The sequence below is a fragment of the Mustela lutreola genome, chromosome 5, assembly GCF_030435805.1.
Source record: "Mustela lutreola isolate mMusLut2 chromosome 5, mMusLut2.pri, whole genome shotgun sequence".
NCBI classification, from domain to species: Eukaryota; Metazoa; Chordata; class Mammalia; order Carnivora; family Mustelidae; genus Mustela; species Mustela lutreola.
The window spans coordinates 11,885,058-11,912,072 of record NC_081294.1 but is presented as its reverse complement, the minus strand read 5'-3'; the positions used below and the strand labels follow the sequence as shown (position 1 = coordinate 11,912,072).

The 27,015-nt window shown below is 45.9% G+C and overlaps 2 protein-coding genes across 2 annotated transcripts in view; both read left to right on the top strand.

Moving 5' to 3' along the window:
* Window positions 1–27,015, top strand: part of ANKH (ANKH inorganic pyrophosphate transport regulator) — a 128,775-nt gene that overhangs the window by 31,131 nt on the left and 70,629 nt on the right. The window lies entirely within an intron of this gene.
* Window positions 2,062–2,947, top strand: LOC131831598 (small ribosomal subunit protein eS4-like). The gene has a single exon (XM_059173679.1). The coding sequence runs from the start codon at window positions 2,071–2,073 to the stop codon at window positions 2,860–2,862; it is 792 nt and encodes a 263-aa protein (XP_059029662.1). The 5' UTR covers window positions 2,062–2,070; the 3' UTR covers window positions 2,863–2,947.

Genomic DNA, 27,015 nt, shown 5'->3' with positions numbered 1-27,015 from the left:
GGTTTCTGGGATCTGGGACTCTGAGTGCTAAGCCAGGCGGGCCCCAGGCACACCGGGGAGGCTGGTGTCTTCCCAGCACCAAGGGCCAGACTCCATGTGGGGTAAAATGGTGGATCAAATGCACTGTTTTATAGGCCGGGCCAGCTGAAGGGCTGTTCTTCCCGGGCAATGCCCATGGACATAGGCAGAGGCCAGGCAGCCTGGGAAAACACACCTACCGCCCTGGGATCTTCAATAGCCCTTTGCTGCCGTGTTTGCTTTGCTAGTGCTGCGATCCATCCATCAGGACCAAATTATTTTTAGGTTTAGCAATAGGATTCTCTTATCCTCCGGGTTGTGTACACCTCTCGCCCACCCCCATCCACACACACACACGTGCGTGCACACACACGCACACACACACACACACACGCTCACACTCCCCAGTCCTCAACATTTAAATATCCCGAGCCATCGGGGAATGTCTTCCCGGCCACTTCCTGCCCTGCTGGCCCGGTCGCCTGTTTGACTTGGCCCCTTCCCTCGGGACAGGGCTGCGCGTTCCTCGGCCTCCTCATCGTGCGGTCCGCACCTCCCGCTATTCCGGCCTGCGTGGGGGTGTGGGCCCGGCGAGAGGCGGTGCCAGCGCTGGGCGCTGACCACAAGGGTTGTGCCCCCTGTGTGATACGGTGCCAGGAGAGGAAAACACGGTTGCCCAACCAAGCCCGGGCACAAAAGGTTTCGGAGGTTTGGAAGGCGGCCTCAAACCCAGAACCTTCCTGCCGCACAGTTCGGCTTCCTACACTCATTTTTATTTTTATTTATTTTTTTAAAAATATATTTTTTATTTATTTGACAGACAGAGATCACAAGTAGGCAGAGAGGCAGGCGGGGGTGGGGGGTGAGGGAAGCAGGCTCCCCGCTGAGAGCCCAATGTGGGGTCCGATCCCAGGACCCTGGAATCATGACCTGAGTCAAAGGCAGAGGCTTTAACCCACTGAGCCACCCAGGCACCCGCCCACACCCATTTTTAAAAACATGCTCAGTAGTTCTGTTAAGGACGTCTTCAGCCTGTCAGGGTGATGTAACGTGACATACAATGAGGTGTTTTTCAACCGAAAACACAGTACTGTCCTGACGTTGATTCGCCCCTGCAGACGTCCTACAGGTGAAGAAGAGATGGGTGCCTTGTCCACGTATTGCAACACCCGGACGGGGAGTGAAGCATTAGTAGTTTCCTGCTTTATATAACACAGGGCTGAGATTGTGAAGGTTCATTATGGAGGCGAGGTTGATGTTTTCCTGAAGTTATTATTCAATTAAGAGTGAATTCATGAACACCGCTAAAGACACAGCACTTAGCTCAGTATACCACCTCTTTTATATATCCCGAGCACAGGAGAACAGCTTCCATTTGTCTCAGATCTCTGCCTAAAACACAGGAAGCGTGCAACAGCTCTTTCTGTGCGATTTGATTTGGTGAGGAGTTTTTTTCAAAGACGGATTCGTGAGACACACATGATATATGACGGTTCCCCAGGACTAGGCTGGCAGAAGTAGATTCTAGATCACGTGTCAGGCATTCCTGCTGATTTGCGGCACAAGAACAGGCAATATGCCCAAAGACATTCTTCCTCAGCATTTGGTAGTTTATTTATAAAGTAGAGATTTGACACTTGTCTCCTGTATCTCGGAGAGAAGGCAGTATTATTTGTAGAACTTTGACATTTTCCACTAGAAGCTGAATTCTAACTCTGTAGTATGTTTCGCTTTTGATTGTTTGATGTGTTATTTCTAGAAATCTGACCGCCAAGATTGAGGAAGGAAAGCAGAAGGACCTCAGGTAGCTATATATCAAAATAAGCATTTCTGGTTGTACAGAGTATCGTAGTGGTTAAAAGTACTGAAGACCTGGGGCACCTGGGTGGCTCAGTCAGTTAAGCATCTTGGTTTGCTCAGGTCATGATGTCAGGACTGTGAGATGGAGCCCCGCAGAGCCTGCTTAAAATTCTCTCTCCCTCTCCCCCTGCCCTGCCCCCATCCCCACCATCTCTCCCTCTCTATAAAAATAAAATAAAATAGAGCGCAGCCATGGCTCGTGGTCCCAAGAAACATCTGAAGCGTGTAGCAGCTCCAAAGCATTGGATGCTGGATAAACTGACTGGTGTGTTCGCTCCTCGCCCATCTACTGGTCCCCATAAGCTGAGAGAGTGTCTCCCTCTCATCATTTTCTTAAGGAACAGACTTAAGTATGCCCTAACAGGAGATGAAGTAAAGAAGATCTGTATGCAGCGTTTTATTAAGATTGATGGCAAGGTCCAAACTGATATAACATACCCTGCTGGTTTTATGGATGTCATCAGCATTGACAAGACTGGAGAGAATTTCCATCTGATCTATGATACCAAGGGTTGCTTTGCTGTTCATCGGATTACACTCAAGGAGGCCAAGTACAAGTTGTGCAAAGTGAGAAAGATCTTTGTGGGGACAAAAGGCATCCCCCATCTGGTGACTCACGATGCTCGCACCATCCGCTATCCTGATCCCCTCATCAAGGTCAATGACACCATTCAGATTGATTTGGAAACTGGAAAGATTACTGATTTCATCAAGTTTGACACTGGTAATCTGTGTATGGTGACTGGGGGTGCTAACCTGGGAAGAATTGGTGTGATCACCAACAGAGAGAGACACCCTGGTTCATTTGATGTGGTTCACGTGAAAGACGCCAATGGCAACAGTTTTGCCACCCGACTCTCCAACATTTTTGTTATTGGCAAAGGCAACAAACCATGGATTTCTCTTCCCCGTGGAAAGGGTATCCGCCTCACCATTGCTGAAGAGAGAGACAAGAGACTGGCGGCCAAACAGAGCAGCGGGTAGATGGTCCCTAGGTGACGTGATTGGAAGTCTTTATACCTAATTAAAGGTCATACAGCACGAAAATAAATAAATAAATAAATAAATAAAATAAAGTACGGAAGAATTAACCTGAGTTCAAGTACTGGCTTTTTGCCCCTTACTAAGGATGTGACCGTGGCTACTTACTCCGTTCCAGCTGGCCTTCTACTCTTTAGTAAAGGGCTGAGAATAAAGCATTTTCCTAGCGTCCCAGTGAATGTCTGACTAGAGAAAGCATGTGTTGGTGCTCAGAGCAGAGGCTGTTACTAAATAAGTTCTTCTAGATTCTGTTATTTCTCTTCTTTATAACGTACAGTAAGAGTCATCAGTTAACTCAAACTCTAGCAAAGGCCATGCTTGGACATTGTTTCTTCTGAATGATTGTCTGACAAGGAATTCCCTTGAGTAATTCAGGGCTTAGAGGCAGGTGCATTTCAGCTGGGTGACGTCATTTGCTGACTTGTTCTTCTGCCTCCGACGGGGGTACAACGAGGGGATGCACCTGATTTTGACAAACTGGTTTTTTTCCTAGAGCACAGCTAGCATTTGGGCGATGAAGTAATTTCACAAGTAAACTTCCCTGTAATGGGACCCTTACAAGGCGGCACATTCCTGGTGGGGTTCGCTGTAAGGCATGGCCCAGTGAACTACATTAGAGAAAAGAGAAGCTTGTTTTTCACGGTAAGATATCCGTGGGCGGTATCCAAGCCAACCTGTCGCAGACGACTTTATGTCTAATTGTGTGGTTAGATTACTGCGATTGCTTTTTCTAAATAGCGTAAAATAGCAGTTCTTAAAAGAAGGTGTTGCAGACATGCCTAGGAACAGCGGGACATGTTTTGTAGTTTGTCTGTAGTTAATGTGCTTTATCCTATGCTAGAATGGGCCCCCGTGCTGTGATCGGAAGTTTGCCAAGTGCCGCTCTTTATCCAAACAAATAGGACTCCTTCACCCACTTGGACAGGTTTGGAAACTGTGAGCAATCAAGTGACCGTTTCAGATTATGGCATTGTCACTTGAAGGCCTCTGTTTAAATCTCCTTAACAATAAAAAGAAGTTCCAAGGGGAGGAGAACTGTGATATAACGCACCAACTTGCCAACGATCAACTCTCAGTGAGCAGGATCCCAAGGAAAGTAAACCTGGAACCAGAGAAGTTCTGCAATCAGGAGAATTAAAACAAAGATGAGAGAATTTATGGACTATGTCAGATAGGGTCCTTAAGTTGGGAGGCCTCAGAAGTGGAGTGCGCTTCAAAAGGGAGCGGAGAGAACCTGTATAGACACCCAGCCTGCTTCTCAGCTATGCCTGGTTGGACCCTACCTAACATGCAGGCAAATAAGCCCAAATGTGTGTGTAAAATATGCTGCACTTAGACTGAAAAACAAGAAACTTATCCTGAAAAAAAAGATTAACAGAGATCGACAAAATTGCTAATTTGTCTTCTCCTACAGCCCTTTAATCCCTAATGGGACGAAATTTGATAAAAAATGAATTTGTAGTCTTCGACTCTTGTTTTTTACTTAAAGGAGACCAAATCCAGACACACTGCAGAACAGACTTAACCACTCTACCTGACACGGCACCTGTTTATTTGTCATGACCTGAGTGATTTATCGAGAAAAAGGAGCCACGCATGAACATGGGAAAACACATCGGCATGTACTCTGTCCTCTGGTTTACTTGATTTGCTTAGCTAAATGTCTGTTTCCCAGCAGGTGAACCATGCGTGCGTTGCATCAGCCTAGAAAAGTAGCTTCAGTGTGTTAACATCCGATATCCGCTTAGGTATTTTTCGAAAAATCAGTTCGGCCCCTTATTTATTGGTTCTCCAGTTAATATTTTATTCTTAGAGCTTAGGTAAGCTGATGTCCCTGGTGTGCATGCTTTAATCTTTCGGGTATAGCCTCATAGAGAAAAAAAGATAAGATCACCATTCCGTGAGCCCTTGTGGGTGGACAGCAGGCAGAGTGAGTCTTGGGTGAGGTGCTCGTTTCCTTAAGAGATCCCGCACGACCGGTTAAAATGAGTCAGCTCCTTGCCATTTTTATCCATTCCTTGGATTTCAGTTTTCTCTGTGGGACTAAGAGATGTTTGTAAAAGCACCGAGAAGTTGAGATTTAAACAGATGTCAGATAGAAGCGGCAGATGTGTCACAGTACAAAGGGTTTTGATAGGCCACGGAATAGCTGCGTAATTAGAATGTCTCTACGCCGGCGTATCTACTTCAACATTTTTGGCCAAGTTACAAGACAGTTGGACGTTCGCCCAGTCACTCGTGGCCTCATCTGCCTTTTGAAAAGGCTCAGTATGGCAGCCAAGGGAGGAAGGCACCTATTCTTGAATATTTGGCTCGCTGGCCATTAGTGTTGTTTGTTTTTGTTTTCTTCATTGCTGTCTTGTTTGGAGTTTATAAAAACATGAGAGTCTAGGCTTACCGTCAATCTGTCTGTTGCTAACAGGTGATACTCCCATGCTTTTCATCTCTAGATCTCAAAGCATTTTCCACTTTGCAAAATGAGAACGTTCCTGCTCACATTTGTTCTTCAAAGTCATTATCGTTGAGTTAAGAATGACATTGCCGCTCTTGTGGGGTGTGTAACCACAGCCATGGGTCACGGAGCCGAAGGCACCGGCTAGGCTCAAATGAGGCGCTAGGCAGAAAATGAAAGTATTCAAGGCCACCCCCTCGGGGTGTAATCCTGGTAATTTAGTAGGGACTTAGGACTTGGGACCTCGTTCTGGGGGACCCTTTTGTAACATATCAGGGTCCAGGAGTATCAGCAGTCCCTCATCTCCGTTGATTACCTGACCTCACAAACTGCAGGACTTTTCATTGTATTTATTAGCTGGCGTGGTTTGGAAATGACTTATTTTTCTAATGAACAACATACCACGGTTGTTCTCATCCCATGAGGTCATATCAAGGGTATTTTGGGTTCTATGCGACTCAGGGCTGTTGTGTTTTAGACTGCATGGCTGTAGACACACACTATCCTTCCCTTCCTAACTCAAACGGAGCCCAATTTTAACATTAATAAGAAAGCACTTGTTAATATCGGCACTCTCAGACAAATCACCCATTTGGGAATGCCCCTCAGGGCTTCTGATCTACTTTGGGTTTGGATGGCTGAACAGCAAACCATCTCCTGCCAAAGTCTACCTAGCTCTAATTCTCTCCCCACCCCAATAAGAAAACTGGGAGAAGAAAATCAATTTACCGTCACTTTTTAATTTTTCCCAATCTATATTTCATCAGAACCCATTCCCTCCCCGCTTTTAAGGAAGGATGGTTCTGCTGAAAATAGATCGTCTCAGCCTAGTAACCGAGATGTGTTTTCCTTCAGTCAAGTCTGCCTGGAGATTCTGCAGGCTCTGCGGGCACCATATGATACTCTCGCTCCCACCTACTTGTTCAGTGGGTTTCTGTCTGCTGCCTGTTTATCTGGGCGACGGCAGCACAGGAAGAAAGGAGAGTTTAATCGTGGAAATGACCTCTTATGCGTCAGAGGCTATGAACTTGAAAGTCATCTGTTGGTTTTGATCTCTAGCTGCCTTGAAATAACTCACTTTTTCTCTCTTGGTCCTGAGTTATTCTCCAGTTCCTGTCTTACTTGCTGCAGGATCTTCCCCTCCAGCTCCAGGCTGGAGTTGCTTTCTTGCCGTGGAACGCTGGAAGCTGTTCCCTTCCACAACAAATTCTTCATAAACAGCACCTCTCTTCGTTTTTGAATGCTTCTTACGTTTTTTTAGTCATTGCTGTTGTTATTCCTGACATTCCGAGAGAGACTCACTGACATTTATTCGAATGGCTGTGAATGAATCAGAGTTCAAAGCATTTAGGACCAATGAAATAAATCAACTGAAGTTATTTTCTTAGAATGGAAGTGTAAAACAGTAATACAGATTCAGCTTTCCGACTGCCCAGGAGACTGTTCACATTAATCTCTCAAGTTCATACTTTGCCCTTTGCAACAAATAGAGTCAATGTCACAAGAGCGGTTGAAAGTTTGGTTTCATTTAGTGTTGTAAAATTTCATAATAGTGTCCTTAAATATTGCCGAGCCCAGATAACCTCAAATTAATACAGTATTAGCGGTATTTAATAGCAGGTACTTACAGCACAAGAAGAGGGCAAAAGTGGTTCTCATGTGTTTCTGGGATTTGCACATTCGTGGTCATGAAACTTCTGTTGTTTGTTAGCAGACTTTTGACTGTTGTGGTTAGCCTTGCTTCTGAATATCATAAAAGAAAAATGGAAGGCCACTACCTTTTTACATACAGTAGGAAAGATTATATAACGGAGTTAAATCAGTAACAGCAGATGGGCCCATTGTAGGGTCATTATGTGATTCTGCTGGTGGGCTATTTCTGACGTGTGAAATATTCATTCTGTTCAGATGGCTAGAAAAACAGCCTCCCCCAAAGCACTGTCTAATGCACACTGTCCAGCACAAATGTAATAAGAGCCACGTATGAAACTTGGAATTAGCTCATAGCCTCATTTAAAAGGCAAAAAATATAAATAGGTGAAGACAATTTTTGTATGTATTACCTATTATATCTAAAATGCTATCATTTCAACTTGTAATCGAAATAAAATGATTAATGAGAGATTTCTTCTTCTTTTTTTTTTTCTTTTTGCACTAAATCTTTGAAATCTAGTGTGCATTTTACACATATGTTATGTCTCAGCTCAGGCTGGCCACATACCAAATGCTCCAAGGCCATATATGGCCAGCGGCTGTTACACTGGACAGCCCAGGTCTGGTATTTTCATGGAGTATGTCTACTGATGGCTTGATAGCCCCTTCAGGTCGGAGGCGGAAAGAGATCATGAGAAATGTGGGCTCATTTGGAGAAATAAAACGTCAGTTCGTGAAAAGGAAAGTGTTGACAAGGAGTTCTGGAAAATGTAACTTTACTTCTGAATTGTTTATTTATACAGGTCAAACTCTGCTCCATAGCAGAGTTGACTTTGTTGTGATGGGGTGGGGGGTGGAACCCAACTGATCTAATGTTAGTCATTTCCTAAAGGAAATTAAAGTTCAACATCATAGAGCTTTAACCTAAAGGATTCCTCTTTGCACACATGTATCTCTGTCTGCTGTTGCCATAGCTACACGATGCCATATGGAAGAATTAGACTCCAGTCAGAGTCTCAGTGCTTTCTTTAGTCATCACATTACTTTGCAGCTAACGGTTATTTTTATTGTATTGGGCTTCTTTCCCCCTGAAAAATGTGGAATTTCTGCTTAATGAATGCATATGTTTTCACTTGGTATGGTCAGTGGGAAAATGACACAGTAATGCCATTCCAAATGCTTGAAAGACTTCACTTACAGCAACTGTAAGCCCTAATGACCAGAAACGATTAGTGTTAACTCATAACTGGAACCAGTCACAGAGTTGTTATGTGCGGGGATTTTCCACCCTCAGTGCTTCCTCTACATCACGGGCTATTTTATGCCATTCCATTTTCAGAGTATGAGAGCTGTTACTGTAATTCTAAGGGAGGTGATAACATGCTCTGTCTTTGTGGCCAATTAAAGGAGGTGCTGCCAACCAGATGGCCCTCATTCCAAAGAAGCTATGACCTTTGAGTTTATTAGTGTTGATTGGAGATGGAGGTTTTGCTGGATTAGTATCCTCAGGGAATCTGTAGTAGAGGCATATGCTCAGAATTAATTTGGAATGGCTCTACACACCCATTAATCTATTTTCCTCTTGATGTTGACCCTCATGATGTCTTTACATGCTTTCAAAGTTTAATAATAACTTAAATATTCTCTATGGTGGAAACTGACAAAGTTTCTCTCATCAGCCAAATTGTAGCTGGCTCTTTTCTCAACCTAGGCCTCGACCCTGAGCTTCCGTATCTGCCCTTGCTTCACCTGCCTTTATCAAGAATCTTGCTAGGTCAGCTTAGAGCAAATTCCCCACCCTTGATATCTGATCACCCCGAAAATCTATCACACTCCTCATTCCCCACCCTTGATGTGGGCAGGTGCCTGCCCTGCCTTTAACAAGAATCTTCCCACCCTCAATGCCATCCACAGACCCCCTAGCTCTGCTCTTTGGCTGTAAAGCTCCACTTGTCCTTCCTGTGTTCAGAGTTGAACTTGCTCTCTCTATCCCGACTGCAATGGTGTTGACCCCCCCCATTGCAGTAGTCTAGAATAAAATCTTCCTTACTGTTTTAACAAGTGTCAGAATGACTTTCTTCATTAACAGAACAGTCACCAAGTTGCATAGAAAACCCATGTGTTAAACTTTAGGACAATTTTCTTTTATAATAATCCATAGTAAATTCTTATTTTATCCCAACTAAAGAAGCAACTACGTCAGGCAGGCTAATGTAAAAATCTGTGGTTAGAATTGAAGTTCATTCTTATTTAGAAAGTTGGTTGCATATTATTATTACCATATGTAGACATTTTATCATATTTACAACCAAAGTGTAAAAACTGGCCTAAAACTTTATAGAAAGCTTGTTCCCAAAATACTGGCTATCCCTAGTCTTAACGGTTTCTATAGGAGTAGGATGTTCTCAATTTATACCACATTGCTTGGCCCAAAATATGTGGGCATGTATCTCCCAGGGATGTTCTCTACTGAGCTGCAAGATTTTAGAGATCAGGTTTAGTTTCTTTTAACCCAGCTGCAGGAAGTTAATAAAAGTTTGCACCAATAGTGGCTCTCTTTACGGCAAAAATAAGCATACATAGAATGAAGGTGATCAAGAATGACACTGTAACTTTAGAATAGCTCGTATCGTGGAAAGGACCGGGTCTCATCTGCCGGGCCTCATCAGGGACCTTATTCCATAAGAGGGCCCAGACCCACATTCTAGGCTTTCATGATAGCATGCCAGCAATAGGGCACCATCTAAGATGTAGACGTGTTGACTTGGGTATGTCTGTTTCCTGCCAGAATGTCTCTCCTCAGTGTTTAGTCACAGGTTATGCAAAGGAGAGAAAGCAGAGTAACAGGAAGTTGTGGTGTTTCATTTCTCTGAAGACAACTATGGAAACTGCCTCCCATGGGAATCACTTCCCAGAACTAGAGAAGTTCTGTCAAGGACACTGGCCCACAGTGCTCGTTTGCGACAGATAAGCGGCAGCTCCTGTCAGAGTCTGCATCAATAATTCCCTATTCAGAGTTGAGCTTTATAGTAAAACTATGTTTCGTCGCAATGTTAAAACCTCATGAGCAGACACTTCTCCAAAGGAGACATACAAATGGCTAGCAGACACATGAAAAGGCATTCACCAACATTAGTCATCAGGGAAATTCAAATCAAAACCACACTGAGATACCACCTTATACCAGTTATAATGGCAAAATTTGACATTGGAGAAGTTGTGGAGAAAGGGGAACCCTCTTACCTGTTGGTGGGAATGCAAGTTGATGCAGCCACTTTGGAAAACGATGTCATGGTTCCTCAAAAAATTAAAAATAGAGCTACCGTATGACCCTGCGATTGCACTACTGGGTATTTACCCCAAAGATACAGATGTAGCGGAAAGAAGATCCATAGGCACCCCATGTTCATAGCAGAAATGGCCACAATAGCCAAACTGTGGAAAGAGCCAAGATGCCCTTCAGCAGATGAATGGATAAACAAGATGTGGTCCATATATACTATGGAATATTACTCAGCCATCAGAAAGGGCGAATTCCCAACTTTTGCATCAACTTGGATGAGAATGGAGGAGATTCTGCTGAGTGAAATAAGTCAAGCAGAGAGAGTCAATTATCATATGGTTTCACTTATTTGTGGAGCACAAGGAATAGCCTGGAGGACATTAGGAGAAGGGAAAAGTGAAGGAGGAGAAATCGCAGTAGGAGATGAATGATGAGAGACAGTGGACTCTGGAAAATAAAGTGAGGGTTTTAGAAGGGAGGGGTTTGGGGTGTTGAGTTGGTCCAGGGATGGGTATTAATGAGGGCACGGATTGCAGGGAGCAGTGGGTGTTACACTCCAGCAATGAAACATGACATCAAAAACCAATGATGTACTGTTTGGTGACTAACATAGCACAATTTTAAAAGAAATCCTCAATAAACATGTTTGTTTTTAGAATAAGGTAGTTCATGATTTTTTTAAAAAGTAGCTTTTTTCGAAAGGATCTCGGCAGAAGTGATTCAATCTGAGTTCTTTGCTAAGGCCTTTGCTGACGGATCCTCGGCTCACTGTCCATTGTGTGCGTATTTCAACAAGTCATTGACCAGAATGACGGTATTTCAGTGAGGCTTTTTATTTCTCCATGAAAGAAGCCAGGGCAGAATCGCTCCATTCCCATTAGAGAAGGAACAACTGTGAAACTAGGCGTTGTAGAGAAGCCAGTTTGCTTGGATGTCACTGTTTACATGAATGTGGTCCTTTTTCTGTTTCTGCCTCATTAAAAAAAAAAAAAAAAAAAGGTGGGTGGGAGGAGCTCGAGGAGGGCTGCGTGGTGGCGGGCGGGATCCGCTTTCTCCCGCTCCGGGTTCTGCTGCCGAGCATGACGACTTTATGGACTAAATCCGGGCTTCCCCGTGAAATAATGTCCGTGAGGGGAACAGAAGCTCCAGGCGTCATCAGGACGCATAATGCATGATGAACCACAACCACGGCGGCCGACAGACTGAGTAGGTAACAAAACACATCTAGCTACTGGTTTCTTTCTATCTTGCTCTTCTTACAGCCACTTCTATACTTTGAAGTTGGCAACTGTTACTCCAACAAACTTTCCTCTTGACGATAGGTGCATGGGTGACACCTCTGTCCAGGCAGAGCCGATCTGTGTTGTCGCGGGCGTGACAGGCTGGGTGGCCATGTTGGAGACATGGCGTGTCCCTAGGACTGAGGCTATAGACAGAACACCCGGAGGAAGGAAAGCAACCATTTGATTCTTCGCACTTGGGAGTCCAAATACTTAAAGCAAGGGCAGATGTCATGCTTTCCCAAGCCACGTGTGTCCTCTTGACAACTTCTGGGTCAGATAGATAGTACGAGGCAGGGGAGGAAGAGGAAGGCCGATTGGACCCCCTCTGGGGAATGTGGAGCGGGTAACTCAAACGCATCCCGTCTCGTGGCAGTTCAGAAGGATCTGTGTGCTGTCCTCCATCATGTGGGCTCTGTTTTTTCCTCTCATTGCCGTCGTCTTGCTGTTCTGATTTTCATCCTTGCTTCTCGCTCATGCTTACTCGTGTCGAACACTTTCCATCCTTCCTTCCTCTGTGTCTTTGCGTCACACACAGAACTTGACCCCCATCAGGCGGCACCACACAGAGTCAGACGGCCTCTGACACTTGTCACACAGGCTGCCAAAATGCACCGCAGAAAAGCCAAACACAAGCCGTGAGCTTTGATTCATCCTTTCTACCCCACAGTGTCCAATCCTAGATTCTTCCACGATACATCCTTTCCATCTGTCTGTTTGGCAAAAACAACAGAAAAATGTGAGTCCGTGTCTAAAGGAATTGAAGCATTTTATCCAGTGAAATACTTGAATTTAGAAAATACCATGCCACAGAATCACCCAAACCGATTTTTTATTTTTTAGTTAAAAAAAAAATATATGTATCCCACAGAAATGCGTGGCAATAGGTGTCAGAAAGCCAAGCTCCAGAGACTCGGATCCAAGCACATGTTCCCGGCCCATGGTCCTTTCTTTCTTCATATCCACATGAGTGTTTTTCTTTTCCCTGTGGGAGAGTTTGTTTTGCCATCACATCGCCTGCTGGCCAAAGCTCGTGGCTGGTAGGGTTGACTGCCCTGCCTCTTGGTTGGGTGAATTTTTGAGAAGCTTTTCTTGGTGCCGGTCCAGCCTGTTACAAAGGCTTCACTGAGGAGCAGTCAGGTGTGCTCGACACTCCTGTTCCAAGAAAGATGGCAGAGACACGTGGGCCCCGTGAAAATATTGAAGCGTCAATAAAAACGTTTTGCAAGAAAATAGATCCAGAGAAAGGAGTCATCCATGAGACTCTTCCATCCCGTAAGATGCTCATGATTTAGTCTCACTTCTGAATTTGACAGTTTTCCCATCTGAACAATTTCCTTCCTCTCATGCTGGGCCCTGTTCCTTTCTTAGGCTCCATGTCCCTCTCTGGTTCTAAATCACATCGTTGGGAGTGAAGGCATTGTGAGAAAAAAAATCACTGGGCATCTACTAGAGGCTTAGAGGAAATTAAACTTAGACTCATTTAAAGTTGCTCAGGAGCACCCAGCTGGCTCCACTGGTAGAACGTGTGACTCTTGATCTCAGGGATGTGAGTTCCAGCCCCATGGTGGTGATAGAGATTACTTAAAAAAAAAAATCTTAAAACAAGTTAAAGTATCTCCTTTCTCTTAGAGCTTTTAACCGACCCTGTTTGGTTTTGCATAGAAGCTTATTTGGCGAAGGTAACACATTCAGATGTGGCAGGTCCAGAAGTAGAATGTCCTTTCTTCGTTAAGACAGTCATCTCTTGGGGCATCTGGCTGGCTTCGTCAGTAGAGCGTGCGACTCTTGATCTTCGGGTCGTGGCTGGAAACCAGGACCAGGGAGCCTAGTGAATGGGACATGCGAAGAGGAAAATGTAGGGCCAGAGCTGTGAACTGGCCGTTTGCAACAATAACGTGTCCCCCTTGAGCAGCAACTGGCTTGCTGGCCAGAGCACTTGATCTCTGCCGGAAGAACCTGAACATGCTGGTTTTTGGTGTTTCAACTCAACCAGGCAGACATTCAGAGCCCTTGCCAACTTGTGTTTAGCAGTATTTGGTCTCTGCACTTGGTGTCTCTGGGCTCTTTGATCATGACCTCTGTCTGCCTTGTAGTCCCTGCCTCTGTGTGACCACTTGATGTTCCTTTTACTGTTTGTCTGGAAATGGCCAAGCTGTGATTATTATCTTATAAATAAGGAATACTGCCTGGTAAAAGCGAGTGAATACTTTGTCATCCATGAGAACTGATGTAGACACAAGGAACAAAGAACTAGCACATCTCTCGGGAAATGCAGAACCTGAGGGCTCCCTGGAAATCATATGGATGTGGAGTCATGTGCAAAACTGAGATAACTCATAGTTCTGTAATGATCTGTGGGAAGAAGTACATGGTAAAACCGTGAAGGCTGCAAATGATGAGAATGACTGTGGATGAGAAAGTTCAAGGCTGTGGCTGTGCCCATGGGACACACACACATGCATGAACCCAGATAGCCATGTGCATACATATAGATAAGCCTCAGCCTGGGCATCTGTGAACCAGTGAATTTATGGGTGTGGGTGGGGGGCGATCCCAGCAGGATGGGCATCAATTTTAAATCCTCACATGTGGTGCAACCCAGGAGACTTGTAATCTCTCTGAAATATGCCAGCCCAGAGGTCATGCTCAGCCCAGTAGGAATCATTAAGTAGAGGATATTGAAATTAGAAAAGCAGATGTTCCCTTACTTTTCTAGAAAACCAAAGAACTAGAATATTGAGTATAGTTTCTCTACACAGAATTGTAGAATTTCCAGAAAGGGCCAAGTGAAATGTTCAGAGGGACAGATAAGATGCTGGTGTGTGAGAGCGTACTTCAAAGGCCAGGACTCTTCAAACTAGAGAGGCCAGTGAGCTGTCAAATATCCCAGTTCTGTTTCCACATGTAGATGAGTAAAACTGGCCTTGTTCAGTAGACATTGGCATTCTGGAATTAGGACACACACACCCCCTGCCGCCGGTGAAATTTGAAGGAAGTAATATTTTACACAGAGAGGAGAGGGAGCAATGGAGAGAAAGAACTGGGTAGGCAACTATTAGTGAACTTTATGACCCCAAGAAGTGTTGTGGGTTGAATGTATGAGCTGCTCAGAGAAATTCTTAGATGGATAAATCCAACGTATAGCCTTGAGTCTTAGTCAAGGAATGCCATAAAATGCACCTTGGTGTTGAGTTTTTTGGTTTTTCTTTTTTTCTTAAAGGAGCTGGCTTAATCCATCCACCTTGGGATCCATTTACTTACATTTGGGGAAAGTAGGAGGATGGAGAGTCTGGCCTGGGGAATCAGACCAAGCAAAGTAGAGGGGAAGTGTGAGCTCAGGGGCTGGTGAGTAATGGGGAAAGCTAAAACGTGGGGAGAGAGAAAGACAGCAGGGTAAAAATATGGCACAAATCGTCCACAGATGGGAGTTAAGACTTAAGTTATAGGTAGTGGGAGTCCTTAACGGGTGTTGAAAATGGAAGTGGCATGGTCTTGTCCATTTTTCAAGAAGATGGGTGTGAAGCACTGGGGAGAAGCAGCTGGGAGCTGGAGAGGACAGGTGGAATTGATGGGCTGTGGCAGAGATACTGATGGGGCAGGTACCAGGAAAGCTCCGTCTCTGGACCATGCCCCACCCAAGGTCCATGGGGAGGATCCAGGCTCTGGTGGTCATCTGGCCTGCGTAAGTGCAGATCCGTTCCCCCTGGGAGTTTCCAGGATGGCTTGGATCACTGTGATCACCTTCATCCTACAAAGCTGAGGACATGGTTATACATTTTAATTTAATTTAATTGTTCTTTCTTCTTGTGACTCCTCTGTACTTACACTTGGGCCAAAATTACTCTCTAATAACCATGTGAACTTAGTATTTTCTTTCGAGAATTCAGGTGTTGATTGGCATTACTTATCTTCTTAGTATTTTTGCCAAAATTCACATTCTCAGAATATCTGTGGAGCTGTTTTTATCAACATCTTGTAAGGTGCTAAGACCATAGCATGCACTGAAAAGTGGGTTATGCTAATAGCCATATGTGAACACAACAAGGGAGATTACGCTGAATCAGAATAAACCCCAGCACTTTGCACGTGCTGTCTCCAAAGCACTCGATTCTTGTCATGCCGCATTCATGTGTTTGTATGGCCTGTGTCAAAACAAGCGTTTCTCCATCTAGACTGTCAGCAGCTTGAGGGCAAGGATCAGGACTGTTGTGACAGTGACAAGACGATCACAACAGGGGAGAGAGATCAAGCCCAACTCTGAATACCACAAGCACAAGTGTCCCTTCATAGCCAGTGAGCAGAGGGAGGGGTCAGTGCCTAGGAATCGCTAAGGTGAAACCACAGGGGGAGGGGCGTTCTTGCTAAACCAGCGTACCAGGATTCTTTGCAAAGGCTGGCCAAGGGCCTAGACATCCAAGGTCGAGGATGAGGAACCCAAAAGGTATTAAGGGAGACCAGATATCAAGGGTGAGCAGTTCTCTCTAAACCACCATGCTGCTGATGCACTAGGTGGGCCAGAACCAAGATGCATGGTCTACGAGGTCTAGTCCAGAAGACGGTTCTCTGACTAATGCTGAGTCAAGAAGAGCCTTGTCTGATGTCTTAAAACTGGGAAACACACAGTGTTGTGTGTGTGGCAGGAACATCTGTAACGCTTCGGTGCAGTTTGATTCCGACCAAGAGATCATTGGAGAATTTATGTAACAGTCAAGGGGGCTCTTGGGGAAGGAGGTGGCCAGGGCACTGATGTGGGCAAAGGAAAGGCCCAAACTTCTTGGGGCTGTATTTGGTTTATTTTTAAAAAGGCAAATATTCTGAACAGAAAAAAACTACCTTCAGAATCAAATGATTGAAAGTACCTACTCAAGAATTTTATGGAGGGGAATATATATCTGGAGAGAGAGAAAGGACTATGATGTATCATGAATTGAACTAAAAAAAAAAAATGATTTTCTACATTCAGACTTGGAAAGGGTTTCTAATGGGCCACAGTGGTGCCATGTGCTTTTCCTGTTGGTCCTCAGACCTTGAAGGTCTCAGCGTAGAAGAAAAAATGGAATAAGATGGATAACATCGAGTACAGACTCTGAAAAAGCAGTGGTCTGTGCCAGCCCCAGGGCCTGGCTGCCACTGCTGATTGTGTTATTTAACTGGAAAATGGGATCATCACAGGCAAGAGTTTGTTTTGCAGAAAGAAGGAACTCACAGAATATGGTAAAAGTTCCTCTTTGCATTAGACCCTAAGACTACAAAGGAAAGGAGTTTCCTCTGACACAAAAGTATATTCAAATGTTAAGAAACTAAAAATTCAGTGGGTTGAAAATCAGAATTTCAATATTTTTTATTGTCATTTTATCATACAAGGTTCATGGCTGGTGCTTGGGCACAGTGTATGACAGAATCAGAATGCTGTTAAGCTGTTTGTTGTAAGGACACACACAGGATCACCGTTCGAAGGGACCTCCAGTAAACCAGCAGTGCAGCTCCCCAGGGACCCCATGTGGGTGCACGTGGGCTGGAAAGGATTTGACTGGTGTGGGGGATAAGCAGAGCCGTCAGAGAAGGGCACCAGCATCTAGGCCCCCAGGTTTCTCTTTGTCCCTTCTCTGTCTCCAGCCTGTCGTTAGTGGTCAGCTGTGTCTTTTTCTTCTGTAGGAGTAAGGACATGGAGTGTCTGAGCTTATTGCATTGGCAGAACAGAGACTTTGGAAAGCCAAGTCACTGTTTTGTTTCCAGAGTGAAGTGTCAGAATGCAGTCGGCTTAGGGCAAGGCTGTTCCCTTATTTCGGAGGTTGTGTGGGCTGTGCGGGAGGGATCGTGAGCTGTACTTGCAGGAACATGATTTATCTCTTGCTTTTAATAGTCCATTTATTTCCCGCCTACCTTCTTCACCCCGTAGTGCCCTGTTGAATTCATAATTCTCTGTAGAATGACACTGTGTCTCCATGGAAATGATCGCGTTGAATCTGGAATTTTATGAATGCACTTTCCCATCCAGTAGTCTAGGTGTACAGGAGGTAATAAATGACCTTGACGGCGTTTCACAAGCTTTGATCTCATGCTAAATCTTCCCCTCCCCCACCCTTGGCTGACTTTTTAATTTAGAAATCAAAAGTTCACTGTGGAATGGTAAGTCAGGGAGCCAAGGACGAGCAGTGGCTTCTAAGGGCACAGAAAGTAGAAGTTCAACCTGCACTTGTCCCTTTAGTTTCTGAGTGTCGCAAGAGATTCCCAAAACCTGAAAATGCTAGAATCGATGGTCAGGCACTGAATTCGCAGTGAACATCCATTAGTCGTGTCCCTTGGGTTCTCTATACTCCAACGAGTGCAAGTTCATCCTGAACTGACTTCTCGGGACAGTCAGGCACAGAGACGCTCCTCGTGGCCCAGCTGTCCATTTTATAAGTTAAAAACTTGCCTGCTTTCATAATCACTGTGCTCCTCCCCCGTGGAATTCAGCAGTGCATCTCGCGTCTTCCCTCTCTTGGACGGGATTCAGAAGCTGCTAGTGCGACGCGGTCCCTGAGAAGTCCAGACAGCAGCAAGGCCACCAGAGAATGAAAACTGAGTCCGTGTCTGTGGCCGCAGTTCAGCTGGTATCCGACAACTAACTTCCTGTTTAGGCTCCTTTGTGAGCAAAACTTGGTTTCAGATCTTGATTCTGTTTTGGCTCCAGGAGCCCAGTGCCCACTCTGGGGTCACGCTGCGACCAGGCTGACTCAGGAAGGAGCCCTCCTGTTGAGTCATCCACCCTCTTTCCTGTGGGCCCACAGTTTTCTTTGGAGGCTTTTCACCCAAGTGGCCCCTGGCCTCAGCCCGAAGAGTCTGGAAAACTCGGAACAATGAGACTTGGACGTTGGCAGGACGTACTCACTTCTGCTCTCAGTCACTATAGGGAAGCATCGATTCATCCCCCGAACAGGTTATTTCGAGGAGAAATAGAAAACTACGGGGTGTGGGGGGGGGGGGGTCAGAGCGTTCTATCGTGATGTGTGTCCATCTCTCAGCAAAACGTTTAAAGACTCCCCATTATGTGGGGGACACAGTGCTGCTTTTTAGAGATTTCTAGTTGAAAACAGATGATCGCAGGGCAAGCTGTATGAAAATATGTGTGAAAAGCCACACATGCAAAAATTGAAAATACTTTCACAAGCTTACCTTTCTCACCACTGGTTCAGGTTAAGGATAGGTACCCAAGGAAACGCTACTCCAGAAATACTAGTCTCGAACCCTCATGAACTCAGTGTTGACTCAGTAACATTCAGGAAGGAATCATGGCAATTCCTGAAGGATAACTGTGTAGCCACAAGTCTGGGGTCGTTATTTTAATGCTGGGCTAGAGAGAAGGAGGCGCAAGAAACATTTCATCACACGGAATAAAAAAAAACAAAAGATGAGCTTTTTTTTTTTAAAGGAGAGCTGTGTTTCCAGAATTCCTGACAACCAGGATTGTTCAGAACCATGTATCTAAAATAACACGGGCTTCCTAAAGTGAAGAATTCGGTGGGGCAACAGTACTTTGCACTGTGTCTCTGTCTCCTTTGTTGCTTTCTCGAGTATCAGTTCAGGGATTCACTGCCTTTCCACATTTCCTTTTTATACTTGTAAGAGGTCATGAGAGGACAGTTGAAACGGACGATCCCCAGGATAGATCACATCTGATAGAGGAACTGCCACAGCCCATTGCCATTAGAAGGTTCTCCAAGAACAATACACACACAGGAACTGGCCCTGCTGTTCCTAATGGTCTGCAGAGTCCCCCTGCCCTCCTCCCGTAGGGGGCTGACCTCCTCCAACGGGTCCGGCAAGCACTGCCCTGACCTCCCGACAGACGAGCTTGTAGCAGGAAATGGCGACACAGTAACAACACCCTTCAGACTCTGCTGTAGAGGGAGGGCTCTGTCGGACTCCAAGAAAATGGTTAAGGGCTGATTATTAAAAGTGTGATGGGAGGGGCACCTGACTGTCTCAGTGGATTCAGCCTCTGCCTTCAGGGTCCTGGGATCGAGCTCCACATCCGGCTCTCTGCTCAGTGGGGAGCCTGCTTCTCCCTCTCTCTCTCTGCCTGCCTCTCTGCCTACTTGTGATCGCACTTTCTGTCAAATAAATAAAAATCTTTAGAAAAATAAATAAAAGTGTGATGGGCGTTCCATGTAAAACATTGAAGCTTCTTGTTTTAACCCTGTTCAAGCAGTCAACTTACATCATGGGTTTTTCCCTGCCCAAATACATTTTATAAATGGAATGCGTAGAGTTTTGCTGTGTTTTGGGGTTTTTTTTAAGGGGGAGTGGTAAAAGGAAGAGGTGCTACACGGGGGATGATTCTCTTTACCTGACTGATGTTTTTATTTTATTCAGCAACAGTTAGGCAGCTTGTACTTAGTATTTTCTTTTTTAAGATTTTTATTTATTTATTTGACAGAGAGCATTAGCAGGGGGAGCAGGAGAGGGAGAAGCAAGCTTCCCACTGAGCAGGGAACCTAATGCGGGGCCCAATGTGGGGCCTGATCCCAGAACTCCAGGATCATGACTTGAGCTAAAGGCAGACGCTTAACTGACTGAGCTACCCAGGCGCCCTGTACTTAGTATTTTCATAACAAATGTGTGGAATCGTTGAAAATTATGGTTACAAAGTAGCATCCAAGTGGTTTAATGATATATGTTTTATGCTTTTATAATATACTAACTCCCTACCTAGACTGAACTAGTCAGAAATTACCTGTTAATTTCTGGGCATCTTCCTGAAACACTTAGCTCAGTGCTAATCGAAATACTTAGAAGCACAGAGTCCTGGAGCTGGAGGAGGACTGTCCCGAGGATACCGAGTTAGTCAGAGAGCCTGGGTCTCCCTAGGTAGACACGTTCTCTCTGGTGACGGTATCGTCTTAACTTCATGTGGGAAGAAGAGGGGGATATTTTTGCACCTGCAAAGTTGGTAATACATCCCGGTTTGCTAACATATGCCAAACTAATCAATGTGAGCTACTATCCACTACAGAAAAGAAATGCGTGGATTAAGTCTGTAGACAACAAGATAAGAAAGGTTGAGCAGATTCTGTGCAAACTGGATACTTCAGAATAAATACCTGAAACAAGAAATGCTAAACTCACTTTCAGAAGAGTTGAACCTTGATAATCTCCAGCTGCTTCAGGCTATCATACAAATAGAATTGAGAATCAACCAATGAGAGGACCTCAGAAGCATCCAGATCACACAAGCTGACCTCGTGACCTCTCCAGTATCCCAAAGCCAGTTGTGTCAAGGAAGGAAGTAGCTCCAAAAAACCTGCTGATGGGGTGTCTGGGTGGCCCAGTTGGTTAAGTGTCCAGCTCTTGGGTTCAACTCAGGTCATGATCTCAGGGTCCTGGGATCAGCCCTGTGTCCGGCTCCAGGCTCAGCAGGAGGTCTGCTTGAGATTCTCTCTCTTCCTCTGCCCCTCCCCGCTCTTGCATTCACATGCATGCACGCGTGCTCTCTCTCTCTCTCTCAAATAAATAAATCTTTAAAAAAAATAAATAAAAATAAAAGCCTGCTGATTCCCCATCTACTGGTCCTCATAGTATCACCTTGTTTGAACCACCAGTGAGCATGGATCATGAATTTTATTCTCCTGTTCAAGAAATACTCTGCTGGGGTGCCCGGGCGGCTCAGTGGGTTAAGCCTCTGCCTTTGGCTCAGGTCATGATCCCAGCGTCCTGGGATCGAGCCCCGCATTGGGTTCTCTGCTCAGCAGGGAGCCTATTTCCCCCTCTCTCTGCCTGCTGCTCTGCCTACTTGTGATGTCTCTCTCTCTCTGTGTCAAATAAATAAAATCTTAAAAAAGAAAGAAAGAAATACTATGCTAAGGATTCATTTCCGTACCTGTGTGTGCACACCTGGCAGGAGTATATCTTATTTAGGAAAATCAGCAGTGTGACATGCACCTCAAAAACAGATTCTGTAGGTGAAAACATATGGGAAACTCTCTAATACCATTTTCCTCTTGGAGATTTAGAACGCACGGTGTCATTTAAAGTGTTTGAGAAGCTGTATCATTCGAACAAAAGAACTTTGACTTTGACTCCTGAAGGTGCCCAGTGTAACACTTATTAACATCTGGGTGAAACCATGTTCCTAACGGTATAGTCAGAAACACAGCATGAGTTCCTCAATTTCCAAACTAGGGTATTTCAGAGTAAGTGTTGGTAATCACCAGGTTGGGAATTAGGGAGAGAGGGCTTTCGAGGGAGGTCATAGAGAATTTAAAGACTTCAAGAAAAGAATGTGTTATTTAATAGAGTCCTATATAAAGGTAGGAAGTCAATTAAATTACATGGTTTTAAAAAAAAGACTTTTAGTCTAGTGATTCTGTGAAATCATCAAAGATATATATAGCAAATTATACTAAAAAGGCCCAGGTATTAATTTCTTTGTAAAAATATCATATCCGGAACACACAATTTCTTCAGGGGCAACCTACCTTGACAATCCAAAAGGCAAATGTGTCCAACAGAATTTTTTCAAAGGCTCCAAGGAATGGAGCACTAATAAGATGTCATGTTGCAAAAGAAATCATTAACAAGCCCCACTGTCCCCGAGCTGCTCTCAGGATATTTGCTTTTATATATTTGTGCTCTAGTCTGCTTTACAATATCCTTTCTACAGCCCTCATTTGAAAGGGGGACGTTTTGCTTAAAGAATCCAGCATGTTCCTTCTTGGCTTTCTCATATCTCATTAATCAATTTCAGATGATCTTTACTTACTTTCACTTAAAGTGAGTTTAAGAACCACAGAGTGGTTAAGTGCTAAGGGAATTCTAGTGTAGAAGAAAACCTGCATCTGTTCTTTGAAGGTTGTTTTTTTTTTTTTTTTTTTTTCCAAATACAAAAAAAATCTGCCTGTTCAAATAGTGAATAACGATGTTGATGCCGGATTTTAGTGTCATTGAAGACTGGTTTTTTTCTACCCTCTGGTTGCTTACTGCATTTTGAGACTTGGCAGGAGCAGCTCCAGATCAGTGACCAGACTTTATGTTGCCATGAGCATGCCACGGGGAAAATGGAAAATGTTTCTGTACACAAGCATGAGAAATCCAGCTTCAGAAAGGAGCAGCTGCTTGCGACAGTGTGTGGTGAGGAAGGCCCAGTGGACAGGCGTTGGACCAGACCTGAGTCCAGGCACACAAAAATGTCACTCAGCCAAGTAGCACAGAGCACACTTTGTCTCTCGTCCCATTACCTCAGAGAATACACGGCACAGCGAAGAAAACACAAGAGCACGTCTCATAACGCACAAAAGGAATTCTGTCTGCTGCCATTGCCTCACCTTACGCTGAAGCAAAGCCATTTGTATTTCTTCGAAGTCCTAGGACAAGATAGTGCTGAATGCAAGCTGAACCCAATTCCAAGAAAAGGAGACTGGTCAGTTCCAAACCTTAGTATCCAAATCTTAAGACCACATCTGTTTAAAAAAAAAAAAAAATTATTCTAGGACTTGCAGCAAGCTCTCCCTTTTGCATGTTATGTTCATCTTCTTCAGGGGAAAACAAACTGTACCCTAAGAAGTGATCTGTCTCCAGAGGGTGGGGTCAGCTTTTAACCGCAGCACATTTACAAGACGCAGCAGGTCAGAAACCTGGGGAAATGTATTTTTCAACGGATCTAACAGTAAGCCAAAGGATTTTCTGTGGAAAGAGAACTGTTCAGTCGTTCTGCTGAGAAACGAGAGGGAGAGGAGGGGGGGGAGGTGGGACATCCTCGAGGCCGCGTTACCCACTGTGGGCAGGTCCCTGGGCAGGCTTCGCCCCACTCGCTCGCTTCGAAGCACGCCTGCCGCCGCGCGGTCCGCGGTCACGGTCAGGCCCGCGCCTGCAGGAGACTGCAGCTTCCACTTCCAGCTTGAGCAGTTCCACATTTTTCCCAGATCTCTCCTGGGGGCAAAACAAATGTCCTTTGAAAATGGGTGTCGTGGCCCCGAGCAGGCCGGTTTTCCCAGCACCCTCCCTGACCGTGCTTTCCCTCCCGAAACCATTTAGGACTTTCCAGAGTCCGCACCCCGAGCTACTTGCTGCCTGAATAGAGCGGTGCCATCGCATTGGCTCGGTCTACCTCCCACGGATTTGGTTCTCACCAGTGTAAACAGATCCCAGTGATATTTCTGTTTATTCCTACAGAAGTTTGCCATCAGATAAGTGTTGGCTTAGCAAACATATTTGCTTTGCAGAGCCCAATGCATCGCTGGTTAGCAAGACTTCTCGCACGTAGAGAGACACATTTTTCCCCCTGTGGGCAGTCACCCCACTCATGGTTGAACAGTCAGCAACAAAGGCAGCAGTGATAGCAAAAGAAGAGGAGAGGACCTACTGCCCCACAAGAGGGCAAACGGGTAGGAAACTACCCCTGCCAGGGTCTTGCTTGCTGCTCTCCTCCAGGGCCACCCAGCTAGCTGGGCCACTGGGGGTCACCTGCAAACTTCCGAGGGCAACTCTCTCTGGACTGGGTTTCTCAAGCGAGGAGCAGAGGCAGTGAAGGTTGGGAGCAGCGATGGGGTCTCTTCTTGCCCATCGCCTGTCCTGCATCTTATTCTGTGTCCCCCTCCTGTAGATCTGCTCTGTCCACCTGGCTTCACTTGTGGATTCTGCCTCCTCCACGCCCTGTGCAGTTCAGACCACTTAGCCTGTGCTACCTCTGGGGAGCCACTGGCCCTGATCCCCTGCAGACCTGCCCAGGCTGCCAGCCCTCCGCGGACACAGCCCCTCGGGGGTTGGGAGAAATTCCGCCTAGTTCTTGGTAAAACCACCAGAGGGGAGGGGTCCCCAGGGGTCAGGGCTGCAGCCAAACGTAGTCGAGGGAACAGGGGGTCCTACAAGCTTTCCCCGCAGCACAGTGTGGAATCAGTGTGTGGCTGACGGAGTGACAGCTAAGTCATCACGTCTGCAGCGACTCACAGTATCCGCCTAGACATTTGTCATGTCCACGACTGGCAGAGTCCAGGGAGCCTGGCTCTGACCACACGTCTTTGGCTGTGGTTCATAACCTTCTTTAGATATAGGCGAGAACGTCTGTGTTTGGGGCTCCATTGTAACCAAGCATTGTTTTATTTTGCATGACATGTATCATGGATGACATATATCATGGATGGTCCCACGTGCAGTTTCCAGCTTGTGCTTTCCAGTGCACGGTGTCTGATGCTGATGGCCCCCTGCTGCTCCTCAACTAGAAACCCTGAAACGCTTGTTGATCAACAACCTAGACACAGGCCCCAGCCCCAGGGTGACTGACACAGGGTGGGGTGCTCGAGGCAGATGAGAAACACCTTATTTCTTGCGTCAGAATAAATGTTGGCTCCCGCCGTGCTTTCATACCGCCGGTGCCGTGGGTCCTGGACTCAGCACAGCTTCCCTGGGGCTCTGTGACAAGAGATGGTTTTCCTGTGCTGTTCTCTTGCCATTTGAGTCCATTACACACATTCCTCCCAGATTCGTCTCCATAAACTGCAGACGCAAGCTCTTGTTCCTTCCTGTTGCCTGTTCCACCCAACCTAAACCCACCTGCCTCGGATCAGGTGATCCCCCTGCCTAGTTTGCCTCCAGGCCTCCCCACCTGCATCCCCGCAGCCATGTAAAGCCCCCCACGCTCCTCTCTGCCGCCCCAGACCCCTCCTTCCCTGTCTTCTCCAGCACCCAGCTTTGTCTCCTCCACTCTTCAAGTTCGGGTCCCAACTGGTCTGTACTGAACCACATTGAACCCCTCTTTTCTTGCTTCGTATTATCACCGTAACCTCCAGGAACCCAGCGACCTCATGTGAAATCTCTCTGGGGTGCTCCAGGGCACTGGGCACATAACAGCTAAGGAGCAAATACCTGTTAGTCAGGAGACTCCCAGGTGGGCCGGTTCCGTGCATCCCCCGCTGGCAGAGCTCTACCAGAATGGAAGAGTCCAGAGGGCCCCAGCCAGAGGCCCAGGTAGATGTCCGGTCTACCTGGGGTCACTACAAGCTTCTTGGGAACATGTAAAGCCAGTGCTGCCTTGCACAGGCCATGCATATGCCTTCTGAAACCGTCTGATGAATGAAGATAGAGGTTGAGGAGTAAGAAGTTTGGTTGATTTTGCTTAGCTACTGCTGCTTTGGACTGTGTGGCTGAATTTGGTGAAAAACCAATTTCCACTCATTTTTTTAAGTGAAGGAGCCATATTTATAAAAAGAAATTGATGGGGTATGTGGGTGGCTCAGTCGGCTCAGCAGCAGATTCTTGGTTTTGACTCAGGCAACGGTCTCAGGGTCCTGGGATCGAGCCCTGCATTGGGCTCCACACTCAGTGAGGAGTCTGCTGGACAATTCTCTCTCTCCCTCTTCCTCTTCCTCTGCCCCTTCCCCTGCTACCCACCCCCCATTTTCTCTCTAAATAAATAAACCGTTAAAAAAGAAAAGAAAAGAAAAAAATCGAGAGGCAGAAAGGGGTTGTGAAAGCTGGGGGAGCCTGGCTAGGTAACACAGCGTCTTGGAATGGAAGGCACTTAGGGAACTACTTCACCAAGTCCGTATCTTTGCGTTTTTCGTGAAGGTTGCAAAGCAACTGCCACGATTCCTCTTCTTCCTGCCCCTCTGCTCCCCACCAACTGGAGAGTCATGAGATCTCAGGCCGTTTGGGTCAGCACGGTGCCTTCTAGAAGACTGAGCTCACCTACCCACCCCGAGTTAAGGTCCTCCGCATGGAGGGGCCCTATGGGTGTGACGCACAGGATCCCGGAAGTGACTTTTGGCCTGAACCTAACCACAGGCTGTGGCTATTCTAAAAGGCAAGTAAGTTCCAGGAGATCCTCAGACGGCCAAACGTCTTCAGGACCAGTGTTCATCTGCCCTGAACCAGCACTGCATCCTGAGGTCCCATGGAGGCCTTGGACACCCTGATGGGCCAGGTCCTCCAGCTTAGGTCAGGGCCAACATCCAAACCATTGTCTCGCCAATGCTCTGATTCCAGGGGGAAAAGGGTTGGTGATTTGCCTCCTTTGGTACCAGGCGCTTCCACAAACATGAGCTCAGTGAATCCCGAAAACGGGGCCTGCAGGAGACAGATCTGGGTGAGCATCCCTCTTTTACTAAAGATACTAAATCTGGGAGAGGTGAAGTCATGTGCCCAAGTTAACGCCGCCTTAACTCAAATCCGAAGCGATGATCCACATGCTTTCCAGAAGATTCTGCTGGGTTGAGAGACCAGTTTCAGTTCTGCTACTGATAGCTTCACAAGCTCAGGCAAATTGTTTTTCCCTGTGAACCTCAGTCTCCCCATCTTTCACAAGAGCCAAGACTCCCTACCTTGCTGCATTTTCAGGGGGATTAAGTGAAATGTAGTGACTCAAGAGAAATACCAGCCTAGACCCCTGTACCCACAACTGGAGTTCCATATGATTTTGCTGATCTATACAGGGACGAATATGAAAATAA

What these genes read in the sequence shown, in the direction of transcription:
- LOC131831598 (XM_059173679.1), top strand. Translation starts at nt 2,071, where the DNA reads ATGGCTCGTGGTCCCAAGAAACATCTGAAGCGTGTAGCAGCTCCAAAG.